We start from the raw sequence: 17,478 nt of genomic DNA on the forward strand, positions 1-17,478 counted from the left end.
ATATTTGCTGTCGCCTCCATCTGTAATGTCGCAGGAGATTCATGCAATGAGTTTCGCCGACAGGACGGAACGGTCTTCGACGGCCGGCCGATCGAGTCGCTGTCGCTCATTGACGCCGTGATGCCCGACGTGGTGCAGACGCGGCAGCAGGCCTTCCGCGACAAGCTGGCTCAGCAGCAGGCCGCCTGCACTATGGCGGCCTCCACCTCTGGCAACCAGTCCAACGCGCCAAAGAATGGTGACGCCACCGTAAACGGGGAGGAGAACGGCACCCACAACATGAGTATGTTAAAGCCCCTGGAAAGGGATTTGAATATTTATTTATTTATTTTTTTGGACAAAGAATGGCCATGCGCAAAAACTTATGATAAATATAGTCATTTACAGAGATGAACGCATGGTTGTTTGTTTTGCATGTGTATAGATGATGTTTTTTAAATTGTTGGCAAGCAAAATGCGGTCATGCTATTTCTGTAGCTGACGCAGCTATCAGCCATCCTGCTTACACGGCAGAATTTCAAGCTTCATCAGGTGTACCGCGCAAACTCAACCATGCTGCCCGGTGGAAATGTGTCTTTTAATCCCGCGTTCTTCCTTATTTTAATGCGTAGTATACACAAACCTCCCATTCCAATGTGTGCCGAGATAAGAGGACTTTGTGGTTGTTATCCCCATCTATACATTTTTGGGTGGATGCTGCATTATCTACCGGCTCACCAATTCCTCCACTTCACAAGAACGGGAGTGGCAAATAATACGATCCCTGCAGAATGTGCTATAGTTGGCGCTTTGCAGCTTGATGTGTTAGTGAAACCTGAGAGGTGTGGATCAGATGGATTGCGAGGGAGAGAGAGCGAGAGAGAGGATGTTTGTGTCAACATGGACTTGAGGGGGGATTTAATTTCAAGGTGTCAGCAACAGCTGAAGTTTAGTTGTGAGTGAGGCTTTACTTTGTTTGTGTGAAAACTGGGGTTGTTTTAAGGCTAAATCTTTCACATTGACATAAAGTGGCAATAAACGTGTTAACGAAAAATAAAAGCATGCACACGCTCCTGTAAAAATAAATAAATAAATAAATGAAAATCCTATTCTCACGTTTTATGTGTTGCCGTTTGCTTGTGCTCTCAGATAACCATTGTGAGTCGATGGAGATGGATGTGGACGTGGAAATACCCGCCAGCAAAGCCACAGTGTTGCGAGGTCACGAGTCGGAAGTGTTCATCTGTGCCTGGAACCCTGTCAGTGATCTGCTGGCCTCGGGGTAAGCTGCAAGGCCCGCGTGTGACAGTGTGTGTGAAAGTCTGTGTGTGAGACAAAGCTGGCCTGAAATGGGAAATGGGGGGGGCAGATGAGTAACGCCTCCTTGTATGCGGGCCAGGACTCTGTTTCCTATCACGTATTCACTGCTCAGACTGTTCACAGCAATGATGTAGGTCGCGAGACCATTTGATGTGACCCGCCATGCATTTAAATAAACGAAACAAAAATATGATATGAGAAAAAAAACTAAACTTTGAATCCATATAAACTCACACTATATACAGGGGGTCCTTGGTTTAGGATGCATCACTCCTGACTGCAGCGTCTTAACCTAAATTTTCCAAAATTAGAACGTCGTAAATCAAGGCCGAACTCATGAACATTTGTTTGTTTATTACATCCACATTTTTTTTAATGTAAATTTTCAAGGGCTTTGGAGAAACCAAAATGCTCCTAATAGAACGTGGCTGGTTGACATGATGAACCCTAACGGTCTCTGTATTCACTTCAGTTCGGGGGACTCCACCGCCAGAATCTGGAACCTCAACGAGAACAACAACTCCAACTCCACTCAACTGGTGCTGCGCCATTGCATCCGAGAAGGTGGGCAGGACGTCCCCAGCAACAAAGACGTCACCTCACTAGACTGGAATGTAGGTTGCACACGTCTGTCATCCTCTTCTTTCTAAACAGTCTTTCCGTTTAACCGCCGTGTCTTTCCACCCGACAGAGCGACGGGACGCTCCTGGCGACAGGCTCGTATGACGGTTTTGCGAGGATATGGACGAAGGATGGTTTGTTCTCTTGTTTGTGCGCTCACACTGGGCCATTAACCCCGCTATTCGTTTGGTGGTGGTGTTACTGGGAACGGTGTCTTTGCAATAACACAATGTCGCTCTCAACCATTAGGAAATCTGGCAAGCACCTTGGGACAGCACAAGGGGCCCATATTTGCACTCAAGTGGAACAAGAAGGGGAACTCCATTCTCAGTGCTGGCGTAGATAAGGTATTTAACGACGCCATTTGTCTTTCACTAGCTGTTAAACATAAGTATGTTTTATTGAGGGACGCACCACTGCCTCTTTTTTTCAAATAGACGACAAGCACTTGCATTACATACCAAGTACTGATATTTGATGCCATTCCATTAAAATATGTTTTAAGTGAAATATTGTTCAGAAACCCAAAACACAATCTTTTTATGAACATGGCGTACGCCGCACTCAAATGGAACACTTTTTAGAGTCACAGCTTTTAACATTGCATTTTTCTGTATCAGGTTTCTGCGGATGCTTGAAAGGTCTTAAAAGGAACGGGGCGATGACTCTAAAAATGATGAGAAGGATTTTATGATCACAGTTGGTCTCTCATTTGAAAAATATATTCAAATTCTTTATAAAAAGAAATTACCAAATTAGTCTCATGCTAACATTTCACATCATGAGAGCGGAAACAACAAAACAGTTGGAAAGGCCATGTCATGTTATTCATGTGTATTCTAATAATAATAATTAGTCAAAAGAAATCTAGTACAACAATTTGGCTCAGAGAAACTTGGTTCAGCTCTCCAACTTGCGGTGTGGGCAGCTGGCCGCCTCTGTGTGTGTGCCTGAGCAAAGTCATCCATTTTGCAGAGCATCATTTGAATCAGCAAAAGGTGTTGTCCTTTGAGTTTACCTCAAGGTATTCCCACACAGCTGCTCGGAAGGGATATGTCAGGCTGGTAATCTGGTATCAGTGTAGTAGTATTGGAACATTTTTTTTCCCCCGATAAGAGTACATTACCGATATACAGTATTGACACCGGTGCTTTCCATGTTTTCCTTCCATATACTGTCAAGCAAACTACACTACTTGCGGGTTGGAGAATATTTACACACACTGATTTATGACTGTTTTGGTGTGCTAAACTTGATATTCCTAGACGACAATCATTTGGGACGCGCACACAGGAGAAGCCAAACAGCAGTTCCCCTTCCACTCAGGTAAAGTGTGTTCAATCGTGCATGCGGGACAATCCGAAAAGACGCCAGCAGCATTATTTTTTAATGATCATATTGTTGGTTGCAACATCCCACAGCTCCGGCTCTGGATGTGGACTGGCAGAACAACACCACCTTTGCCTCGTGCAGCACCGACATGTGCATCCACGTGTGTCGCCTCGGCAGCGACCGGCCGCTCAAAACTTTCCAGGGTCACACTGTAAGACGCTTCGCAGCAGAGAACTCCTCATATAACATCCTAGGAGAGTCAGGGTAATGAACAGTGCGTGTTTTTTTATTTTTTTGTGTGTGGTAGAACGAAGTTAACGCCATTAAGTGGGATCCATCGGGAATGCTGCTCGCCTCTTGCTCAGACGACATGACCTTAAAGGTGAGCGCAGCGCTCAGCCTCGGGATTTCAAGACAAACCACAAACCTGATGGGGGTGGGCACTCACCTTTCCTTCCTTTCGTTCCAGATCTGGAGTATGAAACAAGAATCGTGCGTCCACGACCTCCAGGCTCACAGTAAAGAGATCTACACCATCAAGTGGAGCCCGACCGGCCCCGGAACGAGTAATCCCAACTCCAACATCATGCTGGCCAGGTGGGGAAGCGCTCGCACAACAAGCAACACGTTGCAGTGCTTTTAACTCTTGATGACGCGCCGTGGTGCACCCTGACCCACATGTGCACACATGTGTTCCACTTCCCACACCAAAGGAATGTACTAACAAGCTTATAAAGGAAATAAAACTGTCATTGTCAGCACCACTGTGATGCAACTTCCTCAACTCGAGTAAACCAGCAGCAGTGTTAAACGCACCATATAGTTTATAGTTTATTTGTTTCAATTTTGCGCTGCCTGGGATAACGGGGGGCGGGGGGAGTAGCACTTGAAGTGTATTTATTCTTTGGCTCTTGCTTCCCTACGCCCACAGCGCATCGTTTGACTCGACCGTGCGGCTGTGGGATGTCGAGCGAGGTGTCTGCATCCACACGCTAACCAAGCACCAGGAGCCTGTCTACAGCGTGGCCTTCAGCCCGGACGGCAAGCACCTCGCCAGCGGCTCCTTTGACAAGTGTGTGCACATTTGGAACACCACGGTGAGTCTCGGCCATGCCCGTTATTTCCTCAGGGCCGACCAGAAAGCACCTTCTCATCAGGGTTTTACCGTCGCTAATTTCTTTCAGAGTGGCGCCTTGGTGCATAGCTACAGAGGTACTGGTGGGATCTTTGAAGTGTGCTGGAATAGCACCGGTGACAAAGTCGGTGCCAGTGCGTCAGACGGCTCAGTAAGTACACACACACACACACACACAAAATACTGACAGTACTTGTTTATGTGATACTGGAGTAACCGGTACTATACTGACAAAAAGAATGCATTGAGCGTTCCATTCATAGGGAGTGTTAATAAAAGATGATTAGGAGTTGCTTCCCTGCGTCATTGTTGCCAGGCTACAAATAATTCATGTACAGTAAACCCCCGCAAAGTCGCAGGTCGGCATTTGCGAATTGTTTGGGGAGCCCTACCTGCATTTGCTTTGCGCTTTTTGTGCTTAAGACAAAACAAGAGCAGTGTCGCTTTGGCGCCCTCTGGTGGCTTTTTTGCTCAAAGTATGGCTGTGGAAGTGAGTTGAGGAGTTTCACTCAAACAGTGCTTTTCAAATTTTCAAATAGCTGAGGCTGCACTTCATTCATATTTAGTGTCTTGATTAGATCATGTTTACATTTCGTTGTATGGAGAGTTGAAGTCATACAGCCTCAGATATGTTTGCACTATTTTTGTATTCTAATTTATGATTTACAGATTTATCTTTACCCCAGAATTGTTTGGTAATATTTTCTCAAGTTGTCACTGTGAATGTTTAAAAGACAAAGATTTTAGTCAGTTAACGCTAATTGTAACACCATAGGAATAGACACCATGTTCTTCATCAATTTGTTCTTGAATGTCAAACACAAAGTTTCAATGAGGTCTAAAATGTGGATGCTTTCTTAACACGGGTCACCAATGCTTTCCCCGCTGCAGGTATGTGTCCTCGACCTCCGGAAATAGCGGAATTGGCCAGCGAATCGTTGGAATGTGCAGCAGACTGCCTTCTTCAGACATCAGCAATTGCTCTCGTTGCTCCTGGGGAGGGGGCGTGACACGTAGACGGAGTTAAATACAAAAACAAAAAAAAAATAACCCTCACAGGAGCAACTACAACAAAAAAAACAGACAAGGAAGGAGCGCCTCAACACCCACGGGGGAGTTGGCGCACCTTAAAGCCGTCGGACTTGATGCGTTTTGACGATGAGCCCTAATGGAGGCCCGCGAAGGCAACATTGGAGCTACCGCCGACTCTCTTGAGTTTTACGAGGTATCTCGTGAGGAAGCGCTGCCATCCGCCCCTCCTCCTTCCCTATCTGCCGCCCTCCGCGGTGGGTCTCCGCGGTCCAGCCGCTTGGCAGGAAGGATGACTTGACTGAGACGCACGCCATTGACGGAAAGAAGGCTTGTAGAATTCCTCCCAGCAACTCAGCGGATACACGAATGAGGGTCAGCAAACATAGTGAAGCGTCGCTTCCAATTGGGGACGGCTCGTCGGAAGAACCCCCCGCCGCCCCCTCGACACTCTCCACAGATGGACTTGAAAGTTGGAAACGGTGGAGCGTGCTGTTCCTGGACACTAGTCCACCAAAAAATACAAACCTCCAAAACCGGCCCAATTCGCTCAACAATTGGAAACAACACGGACAAAGAAAAAGTGTGACAAAGTGTGTTTTACGAAGAGAATTTTGCCCTTTTTTGGATGTACATGTAAAGAATGTAAAGATATGTAAATTAGATTAATACACAGACTTATATACTGTGTATATATGTTTATATACAGTCCACCTTATTGACGTCACGTTAGGGGCTCACTAATGGCTAGAGCGGTCTTTGCTGATGTGCCGCGACCAGGCCGCTTTTTAATTCAAAACGTCTTTTTCCAGTCATGGCACAAACGGCAGAATTTACGAAGTCGTCACCACCATCATCGTCTTCATCTCGGGTTGCCCGGTTGCGTCTTCACATTGTGTGTCGAATGAGCTAAACAAAGCCACGCCCACCAAATTACAACGCACAGCTACGGCGGGTTAACATTTCCACATTTTTGGGAGTTTTGGGCCACTTTTTTCCCCCCTTTGAGATAATTCTACTGAAAGCATCTAAATCTGAATCCTCTCCAGAATATTTTTTAGGGTTGTAGCAGCAAATGAAACGTTTTCAACCCGTCATATCTTGGCCCTTTTGTTCCGCTTCCTTTCCCTTTCCGTCAACTTGCACTCAAACAATCTGAAGTGCTCTTTTTTTTTTTCCTTTCCTCAAATGGCTTGAGCATTTTTTTTTTTTGCTGGAAGTGAAAGGCAGACATTTTCTCTTTCCTCCAAAAAAAACAACACCCTCATTTTTTCAGTCACAATAGGATGTCAACGGGCGGTCCATCGTTTTTCTGACGTTTTCAGAGCCATTATTGTCTGTGTCAGACTGAGAAATTGGGCTGTGGGTTTTGGTGGCCAATGTGGATGAAACGCTGTGACAGCTACTATTACTATGTCTCTGACGCACCCTGATCCAGGGTGTGGTCACCTGTTTCAAGACAAAACATTCAAGTCGTTCAGTGTCTCAAATAAATCACTCTATTTTGATATCAGAACACCTGCGCAATCAATCGTGTCATTTCTCTGCGGTGTCGAATTTCGGTGTTCATTTTCACTTTACAGCAACTTCACATCTCGGGTTATTTTTTTTCTACTTCATGCTATTGCATCATTATTCATCTTGCGTTTAGTTTTTCTTGCAAGACTTTTTAAAAGATGTAAAGATGGTTATAGAATTTAACTTTTTGTCCTCCTAATTCTTGTATATTTTTTCTTCTTGAAACATTGTGATTGATAATTAATTTAGTTTTATTCTCACAATTTTTATTTCATAATTTTATTCAACTTTTTTTCGTTTTTCTATTAGAGTTTATTCATACACTATAAAAACAAGACTTGTATTATTTGGGGCTAAAATAGTCTTTGGGTTGAAACAACTTTAAAATTATTGACATCTATGGCAACAATATTCACACAAAGTTGAGTTGAAAATGTGGGAAACTTAATTTAGACACGAGCAAAACTTCAATTCGCCTTAAAAATTTGAGGTCTTCCAACTATTTTTATACACTGTAATTTAAGATGTCCTTGTGCCATTTCAAAATTCGTGTAAATAGTGTTTCTTTTGATATTAATTAGCATTTCTTGTAAAATTACAAATGCGATCACATTACGCCGTGTCCTTGCACAACACACTTCAATCACAACTAGAAAAGTAAGAACTAGGCCTGATATTTAATAAGAATAAAAGTGCAAAAACAGAATACAGTCATTCCGCTACAAAAAAAATACTACTTAAGCAGCAAACACCTCCAACTCTCAACTGTGAGTCATGTTGCCAAGGTTACCGTGAGTGGCCACACAAAGGAATTAGACTAAAGAGTTCTACTTTTTTTTTTTTCTTGTTTTTTTTTTTTTTTACCAGCAGTAGTTAAGTGCGTTGTGATGTTGGCTAGTGCTTCCCTGACGTCCCCAAGGATTCCTCATCAGCATCTATATCGTCATAGTCTGGTAGCTCGCTGGATATGTGGATTTCAACTGTGCTAGATTCTGAACCTAGCGAGACAAAACAGGGGAGGGGGCACTGTATTACTTATTTGTTTTAAATGCATTCTTCTATTGCAAATGCATCCTGGGAAATCTGTTCGCTAAAATACTCAAGTGGGAAATAGGGTGAAGTCATGACATTTCCCTTCGATGCATTGTTAATGCATCCGGTGCAGAAAATGTCAAAATATTTCCCGCCTATGCTTAGAATATGGAAGTAAAACTCAAGCTCCAACACATTGTGGTTTGTGGTCATAATGAGAAGAATGGGATGATTTGGAAGATTTGCATTATTTGAAGTCATTTAAAAAGGTGTATGATGAGTCTTTATTTGTGGTCAGTGTCCTGCAGAAAACATCAAAGTAAATACATCATCACGTGTGGACAATTTGAAAAGTTAAGACATTAGGGACGAAGATTGCGAGTAAAAGAACTACAAGGGGAAGCCAGGCAAAAGGTAAGGTGAAAAAAAGTAAATGTCGCTACTAAGTAAATTTAGTAGAATAAATTTGACTAAAAATACAAAATTAAGCATAAAATTCACTTTTGAAAATTTTAGGCTGAATATTTTACTCCCAGATTTTATTCTTTATTTGGACCAAATGTAGTCTTTTTAGAATAAAATCTGTGAAATGTGCTGTGTAATATGTACGTACATTAAAACATGTTAAGAAACAACGGAGTAAGCAATGCAAAGTACAACATTGACAATTCCATGAAATATCAATGAAAATGAGAAAAAATTAAAGAAGGGGAATCGGAACCAAAATATTGTTTAATACAACACAGCGATAATCAACAATGTCAAAATATCGTGGAAATACTTGTGTACGTCCACGTGTAATTGTTTTGGGATCAGACGTGAGATCAGTACACCTATTTTATTTTTACTTCTTACAGTAGTTAGACGGGGAGTTTGCAATGGAATGAAAAAGACATTTTGTTAAAATTGTCGTTCGAATTACAATCTGACATGACACATAGACATTGTTTTATGAATGTGAAATGCAGTTTTTAAAAATATTTTTGGGTTTTAAATTTTGTTAGTTTTCTAAATAAACCTTCCGCTGGTGCCCAAACTGGTAACATCTCTCAACTTTTGATCCTAGAAGCGCCAAATATTATCAAAAGTGATTGTGTTTGAAAATTGCAAACTCCCCCTTTAATTAATTTTTATTCTTGCAACATATTTAAGAACATCAAAAGGAGAATTCAATTCAATTTTTTGGGGTTGACGTCCCCTTTAATGGCTTGTATACATTTGGAAAAGTTTGAGGATGAGGACAATTTCTACAGCGTTTGTCCTCATGAAGGTCACCTGTGGTCTATTCCAACTGATTTGAGGCACGACACACAACCATGCACACTCACATTCACATGCCGGGACAAAATCCACACAGCTGAGATCCAAACCGTGACCATTTCGACTGAGAGGCAGATGTGCTGCTTTCCATTATTTCACGTGGGCCAAAACATTGCTGGGAAATGGGACCAAATCAATCAAATGAATTAGTTTAACATGTGCTGATGTTATCAGTGGTGTCATTAAATTTCGTCGGTGTAATTGCTTCAACATGTCTTCTTGTGGAACGGAGGGACATTCTGTTGGCTGTCCTAGTGACAGCATAAACGACGAGGCAAACAATGGGACTCAAGATGAACGCAACGGAAACATCATTGGATGGAGGTTAGTAACAATCTCGAGATGATCCCACAGTGTCAGACTTTAGATCCACTTTGCATGCGCCTCACAGGCTCGTGACATGGTGGATGCTTTCACTGGAGCGGAACGCAAAGGATTCATCTGCGTTATATTACTAATAATGATCATGAGCCGCTGGGATAGCCATCACATGTCTCCGTCTTTTCATCTTTCAAAAAGGGAAATGAAAAGCTTGGGACAATGATCCAAATTGTGATGCAAGAGCTATTGTTTGTTTTTGTTTGCTTTTTGTCACGCAGTGCATTTAGTTTTCTTTGCTGCTAAGGGGTGTGTCTGAAAAAAACTTGTCACAAAAGATATATTTTCAATCCAAACTACAATTTCCCCGTTCACAGTAAGCCCCATGGAATCAAACGCACTTCGAAGTGAGAAGGCACGTTGCCATGGTGATTGTCTGGCTCAAAATGAAGGGAGCATATATTGTTGGTGACTTTAGTCCTGGAACTTTTCTGACACAAATCATGCTGTACTCTACATTAGCAGGATTTACGCAATTGACACATTTGTGATTTTCGTGAAAATGCTGCACTATCATGTACTAAAGAAACTTGATTGTCCTATTTTTTTTTTGTCACAATGGAACCAATGATTTGGCCTTGATGTCGATTTAATCACGAACCGTTGACCCTGCCCTAGAATTAAAAAAAAAGTACAATTCAGGGTTCACCAACATGGTGCTGGCAACCACCAAGTCGGCCGTTTACTAGGCTGATTCGAAAAATAGCTGACCAGTTAGATGCATCTTATTTTTTGTGTTGATATTGTAAATAAAAAATAAAACAGCGCCATCTATCGGTAAACTGCAACAAACTTTTTTTGATGATGATGCTGATTTACCTTTAAATCTTTTTTTACCAAATGTGTTAGTGTAAGTGTTTATCAAACTGGTAGCCCTTCTTATGAATTAGCACCCGATAAATAACTTTAACTTTTAAAAAGGTTGGTGACCCCACTTCACATCATGCTCCATGGAACTAAAAGTGGATGGACAAATAAACATAATACATTAATTTCTCCCACCTCGCCTCCTCCCCCGCCTTGTAAAACTAGTTCAGTCCCGACATCTTAGTGAAATAGGCCGATTCCTAAAAAACAACTTGACAAACAACACGTGAGAGAACTCTGCATGCCTTTTTTCATTTCAGTTAGAATTCTTATTAATTATTTTTTTTTTTCTTTTCAAAAGGACACTTCACCCTTGTCCAATCATGAGTGGCCTTACTAATGGTGTTCCATGGTGAATGGGAAGTCAATTGAACCGTGGATAAACAAACAATTCTACAGAATGGGACATGTACTCCAAGCTTTATTCTCATTATCTCCAGCAGGGGGCAGCAACAGTGCCGGTTAAAAACAAAACAAACGTGATCACAGTGTGCAGAGTGCTGCATAAATAAAAGCTCACATTTTCGGATTATCTGTCAAATAAAATAAGCAGTCCATTCATCACTCATCACCAGCCCTCATACATCGGCGAGCTATTGGCGGCGCCGTGAGACCAATTACCTTCTGAGAGGACGCTGATGGCGTCGGACTGCGGCTGCCCGTTGCCGTTCATGTTTTTCTTGGCCTCCTGCACGTGACTCTGGTAGAGCAGGGCCGTGCCCACCATGGAGTTGTGGCCCCCGGCGTTGGCCACCGAGGTGGAGCCCGACTCCCAGGCCAGCTCCCTCCTACCCCGCGGACTCAGGTCCACGTCGAAGCCCGTCCAGCCGTGGAAGGCCAGCGTGTTGAGGAAGGCTTGCATGGGGTTCAGGATCCCCTGAGATACAAACGACAAACAGCAGTGAGGATGCTCAAATTCACAGCTGCTCGAATGACAGTTTGTACATTTCAATAAGCGGAAATAATACGCACATTTTTTCTATTGCTGAAACATATCCAAGCTCCGTGAATAGCTGGAGTTGACTGTACAGTAAATAAAAATTAATTGGAGAAATTTGTCCATCTTCTGATCAAATCAGTTCTGTTTTTTTTTTTAACTTGCTGATCAGCTCTGAAATCCTGATCGTGTAAATGTGCTTGTTTTTGAAGTCTTTAAATTTATAAAAATATTATACAGTATAGTAATGTGATTTTTTTTTTTAAATGCATTTGTATGACTTAAATCGGCCGATGGTAACTACTTTAAATTTGGCAGATATATATATATATATATATATATATTTTTTTTTTTTCTCCACATTAATACATTAAATCATAAGACAAAGATAATTTTATTCAACCCCACACCCAAGAAAAAAATAAATAAAAATAAATAGGCCAATTTTCGCAGACGTTTCTCTTTGTTGTAAAGTTCAACAAATACCAAATGACAATGCGCAGCAGTCACATTTATGGCCTGTAATTTATTTTATTCATTATCTTTTTTTTTTTAAATTAAATCGGCTGATTGGTATTCAGAATTCTATTCTGCCAAATATTGGAATAGGAATCGGCTTTGGGCCTGAATGATGATAAATCATTTAAACTATTATTTGTGGATTACTCATTAAAGATCAATGTTTAAAAAAAAAAACACAAACCACCGCTAGACGAGTAACTAGTCTGTTTTAAATGTTACCATGATGAACCATGTGATGAGGGCAGCATTTCTGATATTCCGGAGGCTGCTGTCGTCGATGTTCCCCTGCATCTCCAGATAGAAGAGGAGGCTCTCGTTGATGATGTTGGGAATCCAGCTGCAGCATCACAGCAATATGAATATCACACAAATATCTACGATAACATTACGCTGTAGTGAAGAAGACCAAAAACCTACCAAATAAAAAACACCAGCATAATTTTAAAGAAGCGTATTTTTATGGCGCTAGCCAGCCGGCGTTCATTTTCCGTGTAGATCCCTTGACGTCCTTTTAGCAACGATGTCACTGAATGAGGAAGAAGGAACACGTAGCGTTTTTGCACATTTGGGTCAGATATTTTTCATTTAGCTGACCTGCGGATGTGGTACGGTTGAAGAAGATGGGGTTGGCCACGAGGACCAACAGCATGGGTGCGTAGGTGGTGACGTAATGAGGGATGGCGTGCTGGAAGCCTTGTTCACAGCTGAACAAATATGAAATACACACACATAAAAAAACAAAAAAAAACGGTGAATATCACTGGACACTACTAGAAAACGAAAAACTTGTCATACTTCTGGTTTGTTTATAATTTGAGGCTAAAAAAAAAATCTTATTTTCAAAAGTGACAAGCTAAGTTACATTCATCTGTGATGAACTCGTGGTGCAACAGATCATCTTTGACCCATGATCCTTACGGATTAAACACCACGGTTTGGGATGGGAACGGTCCGCAAAAGTTATGGACTTGTACGATCAGGTTGGCGACCACTAACAGAGGATAACCCAAGTAGAAAATCTAAAATGTAATAACTCTTAAGCCATAATATTCCTCCCTAATGTCAATTGAAGCCAGAAACGTGAGCAAGTTGTACCTTTTGCGCTTTCTTTGACTTCTTGTAATACTATTTGGATGTAATATATGCAGTTTGTCAGAAAAGTTCCGAGATTGATCGACAGACCGAGCCTGGACATATATTTCCTGGTTGTGCAGCTCTCGTCATACATAAACAAACTTAGATAGACGAGAGCAGGCTTAAACACACATCAATGTGACAGCCATGCTGGCAGTGGCCATGTTCCCATGAAAGGTTAGAGCTCGCATGTGAGACTGTGTCATCAAAGGTCATGGAAAGTAGGCTCATTAGCTTAGCATCGGCGCAAAAATGTAGCTCAAAAGGAGCGCGTCGTATCTACCCATTCATATCTATGGACGTTTCTTTTCTCACTCGTTTCCACTCTTGAACAGGCTATTTTTGGCGCAGCACACAAAGCATAAGGGTCTTACTTGGAAATGGAGGGGTAGTAGAGCATGGCCACACCCTCGATGCACAGTAGCAAAGCCAGACCCCACGTGATCATGTGGTACAGGATAATGGTGCTGAGGGAGGAAGGGAACAAGTCATGAGACCGCGCTCACATCCACAACACATGCTGCAGCTCTTTGTCCTCGGGCCCGCTTTGATCATAAATCTCCTCTTAACTACTTCAAGTATGACTCCCCGCTACGTACTATGCAAGGAATTACTTTTAGTCAATGGGAGCCAGCGGGCTTCCAACCATTTAGGAAATTCTTGGTTTACAGATCAAGTCATCAAGCTAATGTACCACAAGTGAATAAAAAATGCGATCTACAGAAAGGAATGTGAACAGCAGCAAAATAGTGACAGCTATTGATTTGATGTACTTTGTCGTATGAATACAAGCATTAGATAAAGTGTCAATCACATTTAAATTAATGTTAGTGTAACTGTAAAAGAGCCTCTGATGAACCCCAAATTAAAGTCAGATGTTCCAGTGGGCGTTTATTAAGGATTTTTTTTTTTTTTTTTGCTTTCGTAGCTGAAAAAAATACTATTTCAACAAAGTCACAAAAAAAGCACGTGGCCGCGACATCAACAATGACCAGACAGAACGAAAAGAAACCAAGGGAACTAAATACGAGCAAACTGACGAGACAACGAGGCACACCTGGACAAGACGTAAGCGGCTGGAGGGAGCTAATTTATTGACACGAGAAAGAGATGGAAACAAAAACCTATAAAACAAGGAAAACACGACATGACCCGAAACAAATTGAACATCATCTAAACAACAAAACACAGACGCAGCTCCTTTGATGATTTTTGTCTGCCTCTTGACAGTTTTCTTCTCATCTTTTCATCAATTTGTCACGTCCGGTTCTTGGTAACATGACTTTTGGTTTTCTCCACTTAGAGACATCATCTTTGTATTGTTCCATCGTACTATATATAAACTATTTTGGAAATCATTTTGTACCCTTCTCCCGACTGATACATTTCAACAAGGTCCCCTCCCTGATGTTGTGGAAACTTTTCAGACCACGGCTTGTGCCGAAAGATGTGAGTCCCAAAATGCCAGGAAAAGCCTACCAGAACATCTGAAGTGTATCTTGGGTTAATCAGAGGCGCTTTAAGTCGTGGCAGTTATGTGGCGACTCCTTTTTATGGCGAGTTACAATGTGATGTTTAATCAAAACGCCACTTGTCAAAGGGTGTACACACTTGTGCAAACACATTATCTCAGAATAATCAAACGAGTCAGACAAATCTGTTCAGGATTGCTGGCGATGACTTCCGTTCACAACCAATTACAACTATTCCAACATCAAAACGCTCTGCTGGCATAAGACAAGTCTGGTGTTATTTTTACACATTCCAAACGTTTGAAAAATCTGTATTTTTTTTTTTTTTTTTTTTTCCAAAACAACATCAGAGGACAGAAACATCACGGCATGACCATCAAGCATGCTATTGCATTTCTATTTCCTTCATCTCGATTTTGCTTGGTGCATGCAAAATGACTGTATTGATCGTTTCTTACAAAATTTTCGCCTTCACCTGATTCCTGCGGACGTCTTGACCACCAAGAAGACGTCGACGGCGTAGCAAAAAGTCCACCAGAACGAAGCGCTGTAGAACAACTGGATCCACATCTGCAAACGTACAAGGGTGTGTCATGGAGCATCTTTAACCAAATGTGACTTTTGTTTGCAGTTGACTTACTGCGCTGCCGAGGCAGAAGACGTCCGGCCAAGTGTCGGTGCTGTTGGCCTCAGAGATCTGTTCCACCGTGTTGGGTAGGCCCACCCACAGTGAAGACCTCAAAATAATACCTGGGAGAGTAATAATTTAATTGCATTAAAAAAAAATTAAATTAATCTTGAGTTAACGCTTTAAATTTGACAGATCTAATTATTCCTAAACATTTATTCATGCATAATTTGAATTAACTAATGAGGGCAATTTATTATAACAAAATCATTATCTATTACTTCCTTGTAATAGAATGCGGTGTAACAATGATGATGCTGTCACAGTGATTTAAAATCAATATCAAAAATACTTTTCTGGATAAAAATCTCTTTTTTTTTTAAGAACATTTTGTCCTACTACGCTAACATAATTTAATGTTGCTCGTGATAGAGGTACTCCGAAGGCTCAGTATTTTTTTTTTAAGTGGTGCTTGGTGTAAAAAGTTTGAGAACCACTGTTCTGCATTACACTGTAACATCATACTATTATATGGAGCAGGCGTGAGCAAACTACGGCCCGGGGGCCACATGCGGCCCGTTAAACGTTTTAATCCGGCCCGCCGAACTTGAAAAAAAATTAAATCAATAAACCTTGTTAATTATTTATTTTCTAAATCCTGCGGTGTGTCAAAGACAATTTTTGTTGTAATGCTTTTGTTCACTTTCATTTAAAATTAAATGTTTTGTTTTTTTTTCTCAGATGAGGTGAGGTTACCAAAACACTCACATCCATCTGCTCCCCGTCTGTCAAATTTTAGAACCCATTGTGGCCCATCAATCAAAAAGTTTGCCCACCCCTAATGTTGAGAGATGTTTTGTATTTTGAGTGTCAGTTTGTAGCCAAAATATTAGAAACAGCTTTTAGTATGATGCAGAACAGTTATACAAAAGTCAATCCCAACCACAGTATTAAACATTAGCATTAAATTCATTCCTTAATTTCATAAAACAAAATTACTTCGTTAGAATATACATCGTGTATAAAAGACTGAAATGCATTGAAAATACCGAGGGAACAGCAAAATCCAAGAAAAGCAACCAAAACGTGTGCGCCCCGCGTCCGTAATTGTTTGTACTAAAAGGTCACCTGTGCATCCCAAAATGTCACACAGGCTGATGATGAAGAGTATCCGCGATGAAGACGCGGGTCGAGGCAGCGGGTACTGGCCGAGCCTCCTGTAGCCTTTCCTCTTGGGCAGGATCTGCAGCACGGTCAAGAGCACGCTCACGGCCGCGGTGGCCGCCGTCACAACTCCGAACAAGAGCGGCTGGAAAGTGACGACCAGCTCGGTGGCCGCGTCCCGGTTCGAGCAGCAGAACGTCTCCAGCCGCGGTGACGCCATGACGGAGTGCGCAAACACACCAAGCCGGCCCGGCTCGCATGTGATAGACACGGCGGGAAAAAAGGGGCAGGAAATAAAAGGCTCCGCTTTGCCCAATTCTCGGACTGATCACATGGTGGCTACATCATGTGCTTTCATTTAATCCCCCCGCAGCTGCGCCACAACTATGATTGCAGCAACACGCTGCGTGCATGGGTGCTGCGAGGTGACTTTTTCACCTGCCGTAGAGGACACTGTATTAGGCACACCTGCGCATTAGAATGCCAGTACAAGAGTTGGATTTAAAAAACAAAACAAAAAACAGCCTTTACAACGGATGACGAGTTCAGTCCTTATTTGAGTAATTTCATTACGAGGGCATCAAATCCATCACAAGTTGCCTGCTATGACTGTTCTGGTTGTCGTAAACTATATCAGTTGATGTACATGACGTGGAAGAATAGCATGAGCCTTGATTATGTGGAAACCCAATTTACCCTTCAAGTTAGAAGCACACTCCAACCAGTGGCGGAGCGAAAGGTGAGACTTTATGTTTGTATACTTTATACCATTCCCCCCCCCCCTTTCTCATGTCTTTTAAGCTTTTAATAGTTGAGTCCCCACTTCTTTTTATAGTGATTCTTTTGACTTAAATCTCAAAGTATGTTTTTATCCTTTGTCAATGTGGCCTTTAGATGCCTTCCTCAAAACAATGAGTCATATGTCAATTGCACACGCAAACACGCAAAAGACCACGAACATTCTACTTGGGCCAAGCAGACTCCTCCCTTCTCTCTTGCTGCACATCTTTGGTGTCAAATGTCAACACAAAAATTCCAACCTGGCTAACCGGCCTCCCCCTCATTTGTGGCCCCTCCTTTGGCTGAGACA

At 42.0% G+C, this 17,478-nt stretch overlaps 2 protein-coding genes across 2 annotated transcripts in view; one reads left to right on the forward strand and one right to left on the reverse strand.

Annotated features, from left to right (window-relative positions):
* Positions 1 to 6,932, forward strand: part of tbl1x (transducin beta like 1 X-linked) — a 30,342-nt gene extending 23,410 nt beyond the window's left edge. Inside the window, exons 4-15 of the mRNA XM_088315354.1 lie at positions 64 to 283; positions 1,129 to 1,261; positions 1,772 to 1,913; positions 1,991 to 2,054; positions 2,170 to 2,267; positions 3,186 to 3,246; positions 3,342 to 3,463; positions 3,560 to 3,634; positions 3,722 to 3,849; positions 4,184 to 4,349; positions 4,437 to 4,538; positions 5,279 to 6,932. Of these exons, the coding sequence (XP_088171480.1) occupies positions 64 to 283; positions 1,129 to 1,261; positions 1,772 to 1,913; positions 1,991 to 2,054; positions 2,170 to 2,267; positions 3,186 to 3,246; positions 3,342 to 3,463; positions 3,560 to 3,634; positions 3,722 to 3,849; positions 4,184 to 4,349; positions 4,437 to 4,538; positions 5,279 to 5,305 (1,338 nt within the window). The 3' untranslated portion in view covers positions 5,306 to 6,932. The remainder of the gene's footprint in view (positions 1 to 63; positions 284 to 1,128; positions 1,262 to 1,771; positions 1,914 to 1,990; positions 2,055 to 2,169; positions 2,268 to 3,185; positions 3,247 to 3,341; positions 3,464 to 3,559; positions 3,635 to 3,721; positions 3,850 to 4,183; positions 4,350 to 4,436; positions 4,539 to 5,278) is intronic.
* Positions 6,933 to 7,528: 596 nt separating this feature from the next.
* Positions 7,529 to 16,814, reverse strand: gpr143 (G protein-coupled receptor 143). Its single transcript, XM_088315988.1, has 9 exons — positions 16,353 to 16,814; positions 15,237 to 15,346; positions 15,072 to 15,166; positions 13,499 to 13,591; positions 12,585 to 12,694; positions 12,408 to 12,516; positions 12,210 to 12,327; positions 11,153 to 11,408; positions 7,529 to 7,932 (listed from the first exon to the last, which is right to left on the reverse strand). The coding sequence occupies exons 1-9, from the start codon at positions 16,606 to 16,608 to the stop codon at positions 7,829 to 7,831; spliced, it is 1,251 nt and encodes a 416-aa protein (XP_088172114.1). The 5' UTR covers positions 16,609 to 16,814; the 3' UTR covers positions 7,529 to 7,828.
* Positions 16,815 to 17,478: the final 664 nt, after the last annotated feature.

Source organism: Idiotropiscis lumnitzeri, chromosome 14 (assembly GCF_059441095.1).
Source record: "Idiotropiscis lumnitzeri isolate Australia: NSW breed Sydney's pygmy pipehorse chromosome 14, RoL_Ilum_1.0, whole genome shotgun sequence".
In the NCBI taxonomy this organism is placed as follows: Eukaryota; Metazoa; Chordata; class Actinopteri; order Syngnathiformes; family Syngnathidae; genus Idiotropiscis; species Idiotropiscis lumnitzeri.